This window comes from Balearica regulorum, chromosome 8 (genome assembly GCF_011004875.1).
Source record: "Balearica regulorum gibbericeps isolate bBalReg1 chromosome 8, bBalReg1.pri, whole genome shotgun sequence".
Lineage (NCBI taxonomy): Eukaryota > Metazoa > Chordata > Aves > Gruiformes > Gruidae > Balearica > Balearica regulorum.
Window position 1 is genome coordinate 31,134,794 of NC_046191.1, and position 16,211 is coordinate 31,151,004.

Genomic DNA, 16,211 nt, shown 5'->3' on the forward strand with positions numbered 1-16,211 from the left:
AATTTTCCCAGCAAAGCCCTCTGCCTCGCATCATCTCAGTGGGTTTGGGCTCCGACGGACCCGTTCCCTCTCGCCCCATCACCCTCTGCGAAGGGGCAATCTGATTTCCTAAATAACAGTGGCGGCTGGGCCAAGGAAAACTGGAAGCAGTACGCTGGCTTAACGACTCCAATGGCCGCGGCTCAGCCTGCCAACCCAAACATGGGATAAATCAACCCAGAGACCCCCGTCAATGCCGAGCCGATGGAGTCCCACCGCATGGCTGCCGAGCTCCTCGCCACCCTGCCGTTTCGGTTCCTGGGGTCTCACCAGCCTTGCCAGGGTCTCGGCTGGGGTCCTCTGCCCGTGGGCAAGGGTACGGTCAGACAAGGAGGAGCCCTGGGGAGGGCTGAACATCAGGACAAAGAGTGAACCCCCCCCAGCCCTGAGACACATGCTGTTCCTTCACAATTGCCATCCTGATACAATCAGCCCCCATAAGTGATCCCCAGGGACAGTGGTGGTTGCTAGAACAATAGCTCACATCTGGGACAGCTGTTTTCCCCAAAAGCACCCAGGCTGCCTACAGCCACTGGGCGGGGATCCTCTCCCCTCACTCACACACAGATCATGTTCTCCCTCTCCCATGGAGACACGGCCACCTCCGGGAGGACCTGGCAGGTTCCTCAAGGAACACGCCGCCTGGAAGCTCCATGCTTGCATGAAGGCTTGCGGGAGCAAGCAAGACTCATCCTCCAGCAGAGGCTTATTAGAAATTAACCCCACAGCCTTCCACCTTGAGGAGAAAAGGCGTGCGTTATTGTAGTTTTTATTTCCTACTTTTAGCACCCCAAAATGTATGGAAGATCTGGGCGCAGCAGCAGTATGCTGCAGCAGGCTGTACAGAGTGAGCTGCTTTTGGCTAACGTCAAAGCCAGGGGCCAGGAACCAGCCCTCAGACCTGGGCACCTCTACACCCTCTTCCAGCCCTGCTCCCTGGGGTAACACAACAGAGCTCTGGTCCCACCAGGAACCACTGTGACATGCAGCCCTCTGCTTTTGGCCAGTGTCCCCAAGACCTTGCACAGTCCCTTGGACAGCTGCAACTTGGTGCCACCTTCCCCCCCCACCACTGGAAGAAGTAACTCCTGCAGTCCCACTGGCCTGATGCCACATTGGAGGGGCCAGGTCAGACCCTGATCTCACCACATTGCCTTAGAGGGTGTGCCTCCATGCTGGAGCCCCCATCACCACCTCCTCTGCCACTCCCAATCTTCTCCTCGTGTACCTCCCATCATTTGACGTCACAGCCCACAGCTACCCTTTCCTTTCCTCTAACAGCCCACGCTGGAGAGGTTATAACCTCCTTCTCTCACATCTTTGTGAGAACGAAAACCCCAAAGAGAACTCTAGGGCGCCCAACTCGTAGCCTCATTTATGATAAAGTTTGGGAGATACAAAAAAACACAAGGACAGACAAGTGCATCACATGGAAGGAAAGGAGCAGCCTTCACAGCAAACAAGGAACCAGAAAGAAAAAATAGGAAGACTAAGCAAACAAAATACATCTCACAGGGAAAGCAAAGGAAGCAGCCAGAGGCAGAGTTGTGCAGTTGCCCAGTGGCTTAAATGTAAACACACCACAGAGCCCACTGAGTCACACCAACCAAGCCCACAGTGCATGCAGTATCTCAACACCCTGAGACCTCCCTATTAGGGGAAAAACCCCACTGTCGGGCTCACCTTTGGCACAACACACCAGATACTTACTAAGGGTGCCAAATACTCTCCAATCTACTTTGAGAAGGTCAAAGGAAAATTTGGGGCCTTCACCCCCAAGGTAGGGCTCTGGGCTGAGTCACTCAGAGACACGTTCACATGGATACAGCCTCCAAGTCCCATCACAAGCAAGCAGCTTGGTAGACATGCTGCCCACCTGATATAATGTGCTCTACCAAGGACAGTCCCATCTATCTTTGCCAAGTTTTGAAATCAGTAATCGATGGGAAAGCCCAGAGATAGTAGGCTTTCCTACAAGGAAAGAATAAATTTTTTTTATGAGCTCAAATCCAACCACTCTCATAAAACTTTAAAGCATCCACCAAGAAATTATCAGGCTCCAGCAAAAAGCCCTGTTAGTTACTGTACCTCCCCAGTCCCAGCAGGTCTACCTACTAGAGAGAAGCAACAAGGTCAGAAACCAGTGAACCCTTCACTGCCACCTTTGGGATCCCCAAAGCACCCAGCTCCTCACCACCACACTTACAAGCCCTGAGACACAAGGACACAACTCTTGAGGCTTGAACCTTTGGAACACCAAGCCAATATTTGGGTACAGACCTGTAGGACTCCAAGAGGTGCCAGAGACAGCTAAAAAGCAGCCAGGGCTCAGGCCTCCTATCCATGCTTTCCTCATGGGAGCATCAGGTGACCAGGTAGTCTTCCATTCCACACCTCACAGGCAAGGAGTTTGATATTTTGCAGATGATACACCCTCCCCATCCACCCTTACAAGTGACCTACCACCACGAGCAGCAAGTGAACACATCTGCAGGCACCTACCATCTCCAGTTGAATCAATGCTTTGCAACAGTTTTGGTGGCCTCAGGTTGTACCCAAAGCTTATAATTTTAAAATAACATTGCATATACCTGCCCTCTTTCACCATGAGAAAGATCTGCTAAGGAGTCCTGTAACAAAAGAAGGCAGAGGGGAAATGAGCAGCTAATTTGAATGTTGCCTTACCATCTGGATGGGCTTAAGGTCTGGGCAGGTCAGCTGTTGCCCTAAGATACCACCCTTGCTTCACCTGCTCTCAATTTTACTCCTTTTATGTTATCAATCCAACCACATTCAGCTGAACATCTCCTGACAATGGGCTGCTCAAGTGCCAGAGAATAGCTGGGAGTGATTCATTCATCTTCCGGGGCTTGTCCACAAGAGACATTCAGTGATGTTAATCTGGATCAGCTTTTGAAGACACCGCTTAAACAGCGGGGAGGCTCCCAAGCAGCCTTAACCCAATTAAACATCCATCCCTTAGGACTGGAAGACCAGCTAAGCTTGCATTAAAGCCCATCAAGTGTCCCGTTAATCAGGTACACTTCAATATCACAGCTGCGGTCATCCCAGTGGAGGCCACCAAGAGGCTGGAGATGCCTGGTCATTTTTCACCTCCTTTTGTCACTTCGGTTATTTCTGCTGTTACTTTGGGTAGTGAGATGAAAGGCCCAGCAGCTCTGCCCTTATCCACTTTGCTCTCCAGACTCCCCTCCAGTTTTTCTTTTCACATTAACTGTGTCACAGACCAGACTCTCATTGACTAACTGCCCGGGGGGGACCCTCATTGAGTGCTAATTGCTGTTAATGAGCTGTTGCTGCTTTCTTTCCAAGAGCACCAATTACAATAGCACTCAGGCGCTGCAAGGAGATGCCTGTCTGCAGCAAATCGAGGCAAATTTTACTCCAGACACTGGCATGGCTCTGCCAGCATCTCCTGGAAAACGCTTTAAACGGGGATGAGACTGGGTGAAGGATGACAGCAGGCAGCTCTCCTGCCAATGCCTGTCCCCCTGTTCTTCGTACGGTGGGTCAGGGTGAATGAGAAGTCCTTGACTTGCAGCCTATGGCTCCTGTTGTGTTGTCTTGCAGGGATGTCTACACTCGGCTCTTTCCCTCCAGGCACAAGCACACGGTCCACCGGTGTGTTTCACACGTGGATGGTGGCCCAGCTGGCTCAGAGCACGGCGGGACTTGTCTTGCCCAATGCACTACTAGAGGAGGTGTAGGAAGGACTCAGCAAGGTGCCTTGATGACCTGGCTTTGTGCACAGCAACACTGCCATGGTTTCAGCATCATCCCCTGCCCCAGAGATGGGGGCAGCTCCTACCCTGGCTACAGTGGGGTCCATCCCCACCAGAACTTTATAATCCTTCTTTCCAAACCTCATTTTCCTCTCCTACTAAGCGTGGGTGAGGGTATATGCTAGCACCAAGCGTGGCCCTGGAAGTACACTGAGATGTCCATTGGCTAAGAAGAACTAGAGCTGCCACTGTTCTTCTGGAACAGTGTCTCCCTCTGGAAATGTGATTTGCCTTTCTCAAAGCTGCAGCCCAAGGAAATGAGGGATGTGCTAAGATCCCTCAAAGGGATCTTACCTCAAAAGGTAAAAGCTTTTGCTCGAGTGCTTCAGGTCATGAGAGTCAAGACAAGGTATTGAGATCCTTCACCAAAATTGACTGAATCTGTATGCTGTAAGAAATTGCCCAGCGTCTCACTCTGACTAAGAAACATTCACGTCCAAACCGCTCTTTGTGAGAGCCTTGAAATGAAATACAGCAGAGCTGCTTAACTCCACGAAAAAAATCCCCAATTTTTTGCCTTGCCACCACGATCTGAAAGAAGATTCAGTGCTGCGACCAAAGAGCACCACCTGCAGTGGGGCTTCCCTCCCCCCCAGCGCTCCCAAAGCCACAGCTCCCTCCTGGGCTCTGGCACGTGGTTCTCCAGCAGGTATGAAAAAGCGCCGGCATCTCGGTGGAGCAGCAGCCAGCTCTCCTCCAGTCACAGACCGAGAGCTGTTGTTATTCACATCAAAGCACCTGGCTCCTATTGTGCCACCTTTCCGCAGTTTGTTAAATTTTATTTTGCGTTATTTCTCCCGTTTTGGCTTCCACCCTAAAAATCCTTCTGTAAGTTCCCCAGCTGCCCCGCTCCTCATAAATGTTCATTTAAGTATATTACCTTACGAGCAAACCCAGAGGTACTCACTCAACGGGAGCTCTGCCTGAACAGAACCCCTTGGGTTAAGGTCACCTGCTCGTGTATCTTGAGGTTCATCCACCAACTTTGGGGGAACGGCACCGACCTAGTCATGCCCTTGAGGGACCTCAAGCTCACCTTGTTTTTTTTCCCAAACCCACGCTACCAAATTCTCACTGGTTTTCCCACAAACATATATGTTCTTCCCCAGGAGCCAGGGTACCCTCAGCAGGGATGAGCCCAGGGAGGGTGAGTGTCCACCAGCATCTCTGAAGAAGTTGGCGAAAGGCAGCTCCAAAGAGCTCAGCAGCAGGAGGATTCAACTCATGCCCCCACATTTCCCAAATGCTGGGCACACCGGATTTCGTTTTTTAGAGCTTAGCCTACAATCAATCTCGTCTTCTGCGCAGGCCAATGAGGTCTGCGGAAAGAAAATTGCAAAAGATTTGTTATTTCCCTAGTGTTCCCATTTTCCCATTCCTTTCCCACAGAAGCAAGGTTTTTGTTTTGTTTTGGTTTGGTTTTTTTTCTTTCCCAACTTTCAGGGGAAAATCCTGACAAATGGAAGCCCTGATTCATACCAGCAAAAATTTGGCCTTTTTTAATTTAAGGTGGAGCCCTTCTTGTCTGAGGATGAAAACATTCCTCTAACTGCACAGGGAGGGCAAGGACCGAGCCTTTGTCCTGCTGAAGCAAAAGCCGAGTGGCATTGGATGCTCATGGCCACCACGAGCAGAGAGCCGTCGTGCAGGCAGGAGGAGAGGCATCGTGCAGGCAGGAGGAGAGGCATCGTGCAGGCAGGAGAGCTGCTCCTCTCCCCAGCGCTCAGGAAAGCACTGCCCATGCTCGCTCACCGGGATGGGAAACAAGGGGACAGGCAGGCACAGGGTGGCCATGGTGGCTGTCACCAGAGACTTCCAGGGGTGGGGAAACATCTTCTGGGGGTGCTCGGGCAGAGCAGGGTCTGCGGCTCTGTGGTTGGAGAGAGGCGTTGGAAGAAAGGCTCCCCGTCCTCCTGCTGTGTTTTCTCAGAGGACTGAAGGACGTGCGAGAAAGGCTCAGGAAGGGATGAAGGGAAGCCCTGCTCCTCTCCCATCACCACCACCCGAGCAGAGACACCTGCTTCCCTCTTCCCTGGGTGTCCCACCTGGGACGTAGCAGAGAGAAGAAGCTGGCTTGGGAAAAAGGGATTTATGGTCACAGCCTACCTGCTCCCACAGCCCAGGGAAAAAAAAGTGAAGGAGAAAAGAAGATCAAAGTTACAACATGGCCCTAAAATCCTCCCTTGCAGCTCGTCTCCCCAGATGCTGCCATGCTCCTGCTCCGGTGGGCACCTCTGCCCATTGCCAGCAGCAGGGAATGAGCAATTTTCTCTGACACCGAGACAGAAATGACTTAAAAAAAAAAAAAAAAAAAAAAAAGGAAAAGCCGTGACTTTTTTTCCCTTCCCTGTCTCTGGCCAGAAAGCACATTTGGCAGAGCCCCAGTGCTGGAAGCCATCAGCGAGGCTGCCGGCACTTCAGAGGCTCCGAGGAGGAAGGCAGGCGTGCACAAGCCACCAACCACACCAAGGACACTGTGCCCACCACCACGGGGTCCCCCATCACGTGGAGGGGGTCCCCCTCTCCGTCCCGCCCCAGCTGCTGCCTCCAAAGGGCCCCGGGGAGAGCAGGGATCCCCTAACACAGCGTGTTGGTGCTGCACAGAGCAACGCGTGTTTTGCAGGGCATTTTGCACCTGCGGCATACGGTAAAGGCACGCATCCTCCTCGGGCACCGAGCTGCCACCCCATGCCTTTGGCCTGAAGAGGGGAATTTGCTCCCAAACAACCATTTGGCTTTGAGGTGTCGGGTTTGACCAGCCCCTGCCCTTGCCCAGCCAAGGGATCTCCCCACAGGCATCACTCCCCAGGGCGAGATTTGCGAGGCTTCATGTACACCAACCCACACCTCTACCAAATCCTGCCGCTCACACCGAGCAACGTCGCCTCCTTCTCCCCACCCCAGCACTCAGGCAAAGGCATTTAGAATACAAATTAAGAAATCAGGCTTTTAGAGACGTCCAGGGAAGGTGGGGAAGGGCCAGTAATCCCCTCGCTGCATCCTGCGTAGGGGAGTCGGGGAAGCAGCACCCTTTGCACGGGGCCGTTCTGCCCACCCCGGGGATGCCTGCGGTCCCGCTGGCATGTCACCAGGGACCAGCAGCTCTGCACTGGGAATTCCCTGGGGTGATCACCCCAGTCATTTTGTGTGGGGGAGAAAAACATTTAACGTCAGGGCATCACAGAGGGGTGCCATCCCGTGCCGTAGGATTTACTTGCCCTCGATGGCACAGCACACCCGTCCCCGCAGGAAAACGCCCCTCCACCTTTCCACGCTAGAAAGCAGCCGGTCAGAAGCAACATCCAGGTGCAGAGTGGGTGTCAGGGAGAAGGTGCACCCCATCCCTTGATGCGCCACACCCCCATAAGCCCCGCACCTACCGCTGGGGCGAGTCAGGGTCGAAGCAGGTCCTGGTCACATCGGTGGCCCGCGGGTCACAGCAGTCACCGTCGTCAAAGTCATCCAACATGTTGTTGCACTCCATGTGGCAGACACCATCACGACGCTTCCAGGAGAAGCAGCGGCCGGGCCGGCGGCAGTCCCCGCCGTCGTAGCCGGTCAGGGGATGCTCGCACTCGGGGTCGCAGCGCTCGTTGCCCACCTTGCTGGGCTCGCAGCCCAGGAGGACAGCGTGGCGGCGCAGCGAGGAGTTCCGTACCTCCAGCAAGCTGAGCTGCCAGGAGATGTTGTAGGGTCGGAAAGCTTCGCTCAGCGCCCGGTGTTGCCGCCAAACCTGCTCCCGGCTGACTGTCGGCCTCCCGCCACCGTCCTCCACCAGGTTCACCACCCGGTACCGCACCACCTTCCCGCTCCGCAGCGGCCAGTGCCGGTTGTAGTGGGAGACCAGCTCCACGTTATCACAGGCAGTCTGACCGCAGGCTGGGGGGCCCAGCGGCCGCAGGACGGGGGACAGCGGGGATGGCAGCACACGGTGCCGGGGGAAGGCACCCTCCCGGAAAGGCGTCCAATGCTCCTCTGGGGTGGCAAAGCCGGTGGCCAGAGCCAGCCCCGCCATTCCTCTGGCCACCCCCTCTAGGAAGCGCCGCTGGAGATGGAGTTGGGACAGGGCGGTCCGCCACAGGGCCAGCCTGGCCAGGTGTCCCCGGAAAGCGTGCGCGGTGCCCCAGGCGTCCCCCCCCAGCAGCAGCGTGCGGCAGGAGGCCATGAAAGCGCTGTGCAAGGGTCCCCCCTGTCCGCCGGCGCGGCCCACCCGCGCCCCGTCCACATAGAGGGCCATCCACCGCCCGTCGTAGCTGGCGGCCAGGTGGGTCCATGCCTCGGGGCGGTAGCGGTGGTAGGCGGTCACCTCGGTGGCAGCGGCTGCCCGGTCTGTGCGGAGGGAGAAGAAGAAGCGGGCGTCCTTCTTGCCGTCGAGCTGCAGGGCACGGATGCCCAGCGCCCAGCCCTTGTTGCTGGCCGTGTGCGAGCAGTTGTCGAAGATGCCTGCAGCAGGGATGGGGATGGGGATGGGGATGGAGAGAGAGGAGAGCTGGTGAGGACCAGAGAGCATTGCTGCTGGGAAACGAGTGCTGCAATGGAGGGGTGACCCCAGCCCGCATCCAAAATCATTTGGATGAGTAGGTAGAATAGCCAGGAGGGATGGCAGAGACAGAGAGGCAGGATGGAGAGGGGAGGAAGAGCATGGACAGCAGGAGAGGCTGCAGAATGAGGTGTTTCTGAACTGCTCTCTGTAGGAGCGCTCCTGCAGGACAGGATTAGAGGCTAAGCTTTTTATCTGCGGGCCAAAGCTTTTAAGAATTAGAGCACGGCAACCCAAAGCAAAACAACCTCCTCCAGGGACTGCTTCCCCAACAGCTTCCAGGCAGATTTACAGCTCTCCTTTATGCTCCAGTTTTCCTCCCAGTCATGCATCCAGCACAGGCAGGCAAGGGTTGGAGAGGGACGCGCTGCCTCCAGCTAGGCGGGTGCGCTGCTCAGCCCCCAAGGTCTCCCGAGCGTATATCCATCCCCAGGAACAGCTTTGGGCTCAGCCTCTCCCTGTGCGCCCAAGCGTGTTGCAAACCTGTGTTGGGCTGGGCAAGACCTGGAGCTTTGCTGACTTTGCCCAAAACTCGGGCTGCTGAGTGCCCATCGTCGGGATCCAGAGACTCGCAGGCACTGAATGCCCTTGGGAATCGATGGCCATAAAGCGCTGAAATACTGGCGAGGGGAAATGGACCCGCTGCTTGAAATAAATGCTTCTGGGCTCCTAAATCACCAAAGCCAGGACGTTCACAGGGTCATCAGCTGGGGCGAGTGAGCTCAAAGGCACGCTTTGAGCCCTACCAGTGGCATCTTCTGGGAGCCCCCTGCTCTCCTGCTCCCCGCCCTAACAAATCGTTTCCAGACGCAACGGTGCCCCAATGCTGCCGAAACATGCTGCCGTGCCCGAAGGCCTTTTTTATGCTCCTGCTGTGATATTTCTTACGCTCCAGCCCGCGTTTCCTCGTGTCTCCACCCTGCTGCACAGGTTCTCCTGCCCCTCAGGGTGCTGCTCCCATCACACGCATCGCCTGCCCATCTCCGTGGTGTCAAGGCATCACGGGCCAAATCAAGGCACTGCTGCCCCGTCCCGCTGCCTCGCCTGTCCCTGGGATGCTCAGCACGACACTCTGGGGAAACTGTACCTGCTGCCGGGATTGCAAAGAGGCCAGCGGGGAGAGGCAGAGGTGTAAAGGAGCAGGAGCTCCAGGAAGAGCAGCACCTCCTGGCTTTCATCCAGGGGATGTGACTGAAGCCAGGTTACCATGACCCCACGTTTCCCCTGCCAGCCCTCATAAACGTGGCCAGTAAAGGTCACTTCAAGCCTCGCTGCACCCCAGGAAGCGGCACCCCTCCCTCCATCCATCCCTTTCACCGAGGGCGAGATGGGTGGTGGCCTCTTGGCCGTCCCACGGTCGTAACCACCCCAGGCGCGGATCCCTGCCACCGCTCGCTACAAAGGCAGCAAAACGCACAAAGCCTCTGTGGGCGGATGGGCTTTGGCCAGCTCTTGTTTTCTGGTGGATTGTGAAAGGGAAGCAGAAAGATCGGGGGAAGCTGAGATGAGGAGAAGCCAAAAAGCAGGAGACAGGCGAGGGAGCCTTGCGGGTGTGAGAAGGCAAAGCTGGAGAGCACTTTTGGGCTGGACGCTGAATGAAAGGTGCTTAGACCTGCACGCTTGAAAGCCACGTTCTAGGATTTGGTCCTCAATGGAGTTGAGGAGACAGTGTTTGGTACATCTTCTCTTAGGAAAACTCATGCATTTCACTTTGAAACAATTTAGAGCCCAAAATTTGATTAAACACTAAGGTAAAACTGGGGCAAACAGCATCGGGGTGGAACAGCCTTCTGGGGTGAGCGTGAACTAACATCCTTGCAAACCCACGCTGGACCCAAGCCTGGAAGTGCCTGATGAGTTCAAAACTGGCCAAAAGAACATTAAGCAGGTCTAAAACCAGGTCTGGAGACTTCACCAAAGGGATTAAGGCCAAGACCAGCTCTACAACAGGGGCTCGAAGGCCACTACAGCAGCAGCTGGTGCTTCCTAGACATGGCCAGGGATGCCATCTGAAGCAGAGCCGTCCAGCACCAGCTCCTGACATCTCCAGAAGGCTTCCACAAGAAATCGTCAGGGGACCGGTTTCTGGACCCTGGAAGACCCTGGGATTTGCCAAGGAACTTGCTGTTTTGTCTTGGGGTGACCCACCAGAAAGGGAAAGAGCTGTTTGCAGAGAAGGTACAAGCCAATCTCCTCAGCAGCTGTAAGTGCAACTCTGCTTCTAATCCATCTGGTGGGAAAAGGGAGCTCTAACCTTGTTTGTGATGTTCATCAGTGCTTAGGGTAATAACATTGGGGTTAAAACTAGAGTTGTGGGCCACAGTGAAAAACATTAAGAGAAAGGTGTCTGCCAGGAAAAGTGGAGATGGAGAAAAATCCTCCAAAGAGATGAAGTGTGCCACTTTGTAAGGAGCACTCTCAAAGCAGCATCTGCTCCTGCTGGGGCTGGGAGCTTTGCAGCACAAGGAATATTTCAGACACATTTGGAGATTCAGGTACCGGGGCAAAATTAGCTGCTAAGGCTCTGGAGGGTCTGATGCGGGCCAGGACCCCCAAGCTGTGCCATGAGAGCAGCCGGCCCGAGAGAGTGGTCACCCCTTGGGACATGCAGTGGTGAGCAGCTCGGGGACCCGAGGAGGACACCCAGCAGAAGTTTGGGAACGCCTCTGGTGAGGGATCTTCTGACCCAACAAAACCATCTTTGATCTGAGTAAACCCAAACCTCAGCCTGGCACAAGGGGAAATTCCCTGGGGTTTACCAGAGGCAGAGCAGGCATGGATGAGGGGAGACAAAAAAAGCAGAAAAAGAAATGACATCACATGAAAGGACTCTCATCTGCTCCCCAAAATGAGAAGGATGCAGAAGAGGGACCACTCTCCTTTCCTGGTGGTGGCCGTGGCAGGGCCCCAGCAGAAATCCTTCCTTGCAAGAGGGGCTGAGAGGGACAAAGGACCCCACCCAGGGGGGCTCTAAGGCAAAAGAGACATCTATGGGAACAAATCCTCAACTCCTGAGCCTTCAATCCAGGCAGCAGTCACACCAGCCAACAGGACAGCTTGCTTTGCCTGGGCAGAGCTGCTCAGCCTGGACTTATTTCCCAGACAACGACGCTGGGAGATGTTCAGCTCTGCCCTGTCTTCCTCCTGCCTTCCATCGCACACGGACACCTGGAGCATCTCCAGCTCCTCCACAGCTTTGGACCACCTCACGGCTCAGTCCCCTCTCTACCGACAGAGCAGGAGCGGCAGACCAGAGGCAGACGGCACCTGCCGAAGGGCTGGCAGCTGCCTACGTCACCTGCTCGCACGAAACGCCGGCAGCGCTGGCCTGTCCCCCTTTGCCACCCGCATCCGGGCCCCACGGTCCCAGCTGCAGGGAGAGGGTGGGAAGCGGACAGTGACTCAGACAGCCGGAGGTGCCTGGGGCTGACTCAAACCCTGGAGCACGGAGGCCGGGGGATATTACCCGAGCGAGTGCCAGTGCTCACGGGTGGCGCTTTCAGTGCTAACATCTGTCCCACCCTCTACAAGAAAAAAAAAAAAAAAAAAAAAACAAAAACCCCTGCTGGCTAGCTGGGAAAAGTAAAACCCAACACCTGCAGGCCAGACCTCCAGATGCAAACAGCTGTGCTGCCGATGCCACGGCTGGGAAGTGAGCTCCACGCATCCCGAGCCACTGCCTGCCGGTGGGGAGGCAGCAGGGACCCCGGTGGGAAGGCAGACAGCGAAGCAAACCCTGGGTGCTTTCCTCGTACACGGCTGCTTTCCCCCTCTGCCACCCAGTCTCTAACCCGTCCCTCCTACCTCTTCCACAGCAAAGATGTGGCTGCTGCCCCGAGGAGCCGGGGAGATTAATAAATGAAAGGGGCCGGGCGGTGAGCAAAGCAGAGGGAGGTTCAGTGGAGGGATCACAGGTGGCCGGAGAGTTAGGATAGAGGGGGTTTCCCCAACCAGCCGGCTTGGCCAAGGTGGCACAGCAACACAGCAGCCCCCGCGCTGTCCCGAGAGGGACCCCAGGCATCCCACGGGACCAATACATCTTGGTGCTGCCACCCATTCTCAGCCCTGCCCGGCATCACCGCGCTGCCCTGCCACCCTTGTACCCTGCCACAGACGCCCGTTCTTGCACCGCTGCAGGACGTGACATCTGCCCTGCTCCCTGCCCGTGTGCCGGTCCCCTCCGTCCCCAGGCTCTCCGTCACCTGCCTGTTTCTTAGCTTGGTGGGGTGACGGGATAATTCCCGGTAGAAGAAGCATCTGGGGCCTCCCTCTGCCCCCGGAGCCGCTCGGCAGAGCCCTCGGGGCCGGCAGCCCGGGGGAGGGGGCAGGCGGGGGGGGGGATGCCGGGGCCGGGGCCGGGGCCGTGCGTGCGGCGCGGCTGCCACCGTGCGGCCGCCAGCCCCGGGGACCCGCCGGGAGCCCGGCCGGGGCCGGGGCCGGGGGGGGGGGGGAGCGCGGGGAGCCGCGGCCGCTTGGCCCGGCGGGGAGCCCCGGAAAGTCCCCGGCGTGCCCGCGGCCCCGGGGAAGGAGGAAAGGGGGGGGGGGGAAGGTCGGGGGGGAGTCGGACGGAGCGTGTCCCCCCCAAAGGGACCTTCCAGCTCCCGGCGGGAGGAGAGGGAGAAACTAGAGAGGAGCCGGGAGGGGCCGGGCTGGAAGGACGGGGCGGGGGGGAAAGAGAGGGGAGGGGATGTTTTAGGGTTTGGTCTCGAGGGAAGGAGAAATATTTCACGCCTGGGGTGCTGAGGACACGGGTGGGGGCGCGGGGTGTCACCTGCCCAGAGGAGAAGGCAGGCGAGTGTCCCCCCCCCCCGGGATTTGGGGTGGGGGTGTCGGGTCCCCATCCCTCCCTGCCTGCCCGCCGGCGTGACGGGTTTTACCTGCGATGATGGCCGGGTTGCTCTGTCCTCCCTCCGCCTTCACCCACACCTCCAGCGTGAACTCCTCCCGCGGGATGTCGGGCAGCGCCTCCGGCCGCGCCGCCAGCTGCTCCCGGCCGCCGGAGAAGTACAGGGTGGGCAGCGGCCGCTCCCGGGGGGGGCTCGGCACCTGCGGCTCCCGGCCCCGTAGCTTTTCCCTCCGGACCTGGCCGTCCGCCTCGCCCCTCGGTTCTTCTCCGCCTCCTTCGGCTCCCCGCGGTCTCCGGCCCCGCGGCCGCCCGGAGCCCGGTGGAGCTGCAGCGCCGAGCACCCCGTGCGCACCGGGCCCCTGCGGGTACAGCCCGTAGGGGTGATGCGGGGGGGCGGCACGGCGGTTCGGTGCCTCCATCCCGCAAGCGGAGAGCGGCGAGGGGTCGGGGGACCGGGGGTCCCCGCGGGTCAGGCTGAGCGCCGCAAGCAGCAGCGCGGCCAGGGGGGCCCCGTCGCGCAGCATCCTCCTTGGGGACGAAAATTGGGGGGTGGGGTGGGGGGGTGGGGGGTGGCCCCGGGGATTTGGGGGGGGGCACTCAGGGGGGCGGCGGGCGGCAGCACCGGGGCATCCTCCCCCGGCCCCCGCCGCAGCCGCTGCCCCCAACTTTTCCCCGGCACCGCTCTCCTCCCCTCTGCTCCTGCGGGAGGAGGAGGAAGAGGAGGAGGAGGAGAAGGAGGGCGAGAGCACTGCGGCGGGGACCCCCCTTCTGCTTGCAGCCGGGGTTCCCGGGGCACGGCAGCCCCTGCGCGGCTCTCTGCTCTGCCCGGCTCTGCCTACGGGAGCGGGGGATGCGTTAGACGCCCTTATCTAGAAAACCCCGAGGCGCTCCGCTTCCCCCCCCCCCCCCCCCCCCCCACCAAGGAGGGGTGTGGAGGGGGGGGGCTGCCTTATTTAAAGATGATTATGTCCAATCTAATAAATCCCGAGCGGAGCATCGCCCTCCCTTCCCTCCGCCCTCCCGGGCGCTGCCCAGGATGCTGGCGGGGAGGGGGATGCGGAGGGGACCCAACGCCCCCGGAGGGGGCGTTGGGTCCCCTCCGCATCCCCCTCCCCGCCACCGAGGCTTTGGGACAGCACCGACAACACCTGCCCTGTCCTGGGCTGCTCTTGGCTTGGCCCATCAGCCTTTCCCTCAGCCGGGCTCGCTGCCTTTCTTATTTCTCCGCTTGGCAGTCCGGCACTTGGTTTCTTTTCCTTTCTTTTTTTTTTTTTTTTTAATTGTTTGGGATTTTTTTTTTTTTTTTTTTCTTTCTAAGTTGAAACGTGCCCGTGGTTTTTTCTTGTCGTAGCTCTGGGTGTGATATCTGCTTGCTCGCCTCACCTTCATCCTCCATCTCCATCACCTAGGGGGGAGCAAAAGAAAAGGAAAGGAGGGGGCAGTCCTCCCCCAGCGAGAGGAGACGTGGTCTCAGACTCAAGGTGTGCAGAGAGACCCAGTGTCCCCCCTCAGCCAGAGATTTTTCTGCTGTTTTCTCTCTTTTATTTTTTTTTTCCTTCCCCGAACAACGATCCCATCTGTTTGACACGTGCAGAAAGGTGGGCTGGAGGCACCTTATCTGTGCAAGAGGAAAAGAGCCACATCCAAAAGCCAAAAAAAATTCCCCCCAAAAACCCATCGATGCACCGGGGGGGGGGGGGAGGTGACACATCTCACCCCCCCACCCACCCTGCCAGCGGGTACAGCACCGGCGCTGCCAGGGGAGAGCTGTTCACAGCATACGGGTGAGAAATCAAGCCCCCAAACTTTCCTCTTGGTTCCAGAGACGCTGTCACACCAGCACGCGGCGCGGGAGACTAGGAAAACTTCAGCAAGGAGAGAGATTTTTTTTTTCTTTTCTTTTCTTTTTTTTTTTTTCACTCCCAAACACTATCTGTGGCGGTCAGTCTGAAGCAGGGTTGCCAGCGAAAGCTGGGAGGCCCCTTCCAGGGTACAGGCTTTCAAACCAGGGAGGCAGGAGGGAAGGGATTTGAGAACAAACAGCAGGAGCTGACTGCTTGGGGTTGGGGTTGGTTGGGTTTTTTGGGGTTTTTTTGTCTTCTCAAGGTGGGAGGGTGATGGGAGGAGGTGGGGGGGGGGCTGGTGCTTTAGTAGGGGGAGATAAAAAAAAATAGTGCTGGAAAAACTTGAGGGTTAGGAGGGGTGAGTGCCGTGCTTCACCAACCCCCTGGGAAGGAGGAAGGTAGGTGTAAGCACACGGAGAAGTAAGGGCATGGCGAGGTAAGGTGCCTGGAGAGGGCAAGGAGAGGAAGGGAGGACACGGAGAAGGCGAACAAGGCCAGGCAGAGCAGGGATGGCTCATGCGAAGGAGCTCGAGCAGCTCCCGAGGACCTTTGGGGCATGAACGGCATCCAAGCACAACACGAGCGCCCATCACTCACGGGGAGGAGGAGAGAAGAGGTTTGCAGCTCTCCTGCCTGCACCGAACGGTGCCCGTCCGCCGGCAGTGGGGGTATCGAGATAACCCAGCTTGGCTTTTGGCACGGGTGAGGTGGCCCAACAAGAGTGTTGTCCTGGGGCCAACGCCAACAAGCGTTGTTTGTAGTGCGTATTCATTCAGGAATGAACTGAGCTCCTGATAGCCCTCTCTACCAGAGCATGATAAGACAGGATCCCACAGAACGGCTTATTTTGAATGGTGGTGACCTTATTAAGCGGTTATTAATCATCTTGCCACACAACACCCTGCCCTACCTGGTCATCAGACCAGGTACTCCAAAGAAGCAAGACCATGAGACCCTCAGCAGTGTGTGCTGCCATCTGAGAGGTCCGGCAGCTCTGGCTCCTTGGGGACAGCCTGGCTGGGATGAATCCAGCATCAGAGCAATAAAACCCTCCAAAAATGCACCCAAGCGAGGCCTCTATATATAGGCTCTGGCCCAGGCTAAGCCACTTGCGTGACAAAATGACACCCGCAAACAAA

At 57.4% G+C, this 16,211-nt stretch overlaps 1 protein-coding gene across 3 annotated transcripts in view; it reads right to left on the reverse strand.

Moving 5' to 3' along the window:
* Window positions 1-13,791, reverse strand: part of PAPPA2 (pappalysin 2) — a 93,236-nt gene extending 79,445 nt beyond the window's left edge. For 2 of the 3 annotated variants that reach the window (XM_075760426.1, XM_075760425.1), the window contains exons 1-2: window positions 13,260-13,791; window positions 7,223-8,285 (exon numbers count right to left, since the gene is read on the reverse strand). In XM_075760426.1, coding sequence (XP_075616541.1) covers window positions 7,223-8,285; window positions 13,260-13,752 — 1,556 coding nt within the window. In that variant the 5' untranslated portion in view covers window positions 13,753-13,791. Of the gene's footprint in view, window positions 1-7,222; window positions 8,286-12,485; window positions 12,655-13,259 lie in introns of those variants that run through there. The other variant, XM_075760427.1, reaches the window with a different exon arrangement.
* Window positions 13,792-16,211: the final 2,420 nt, after the last annotated feature.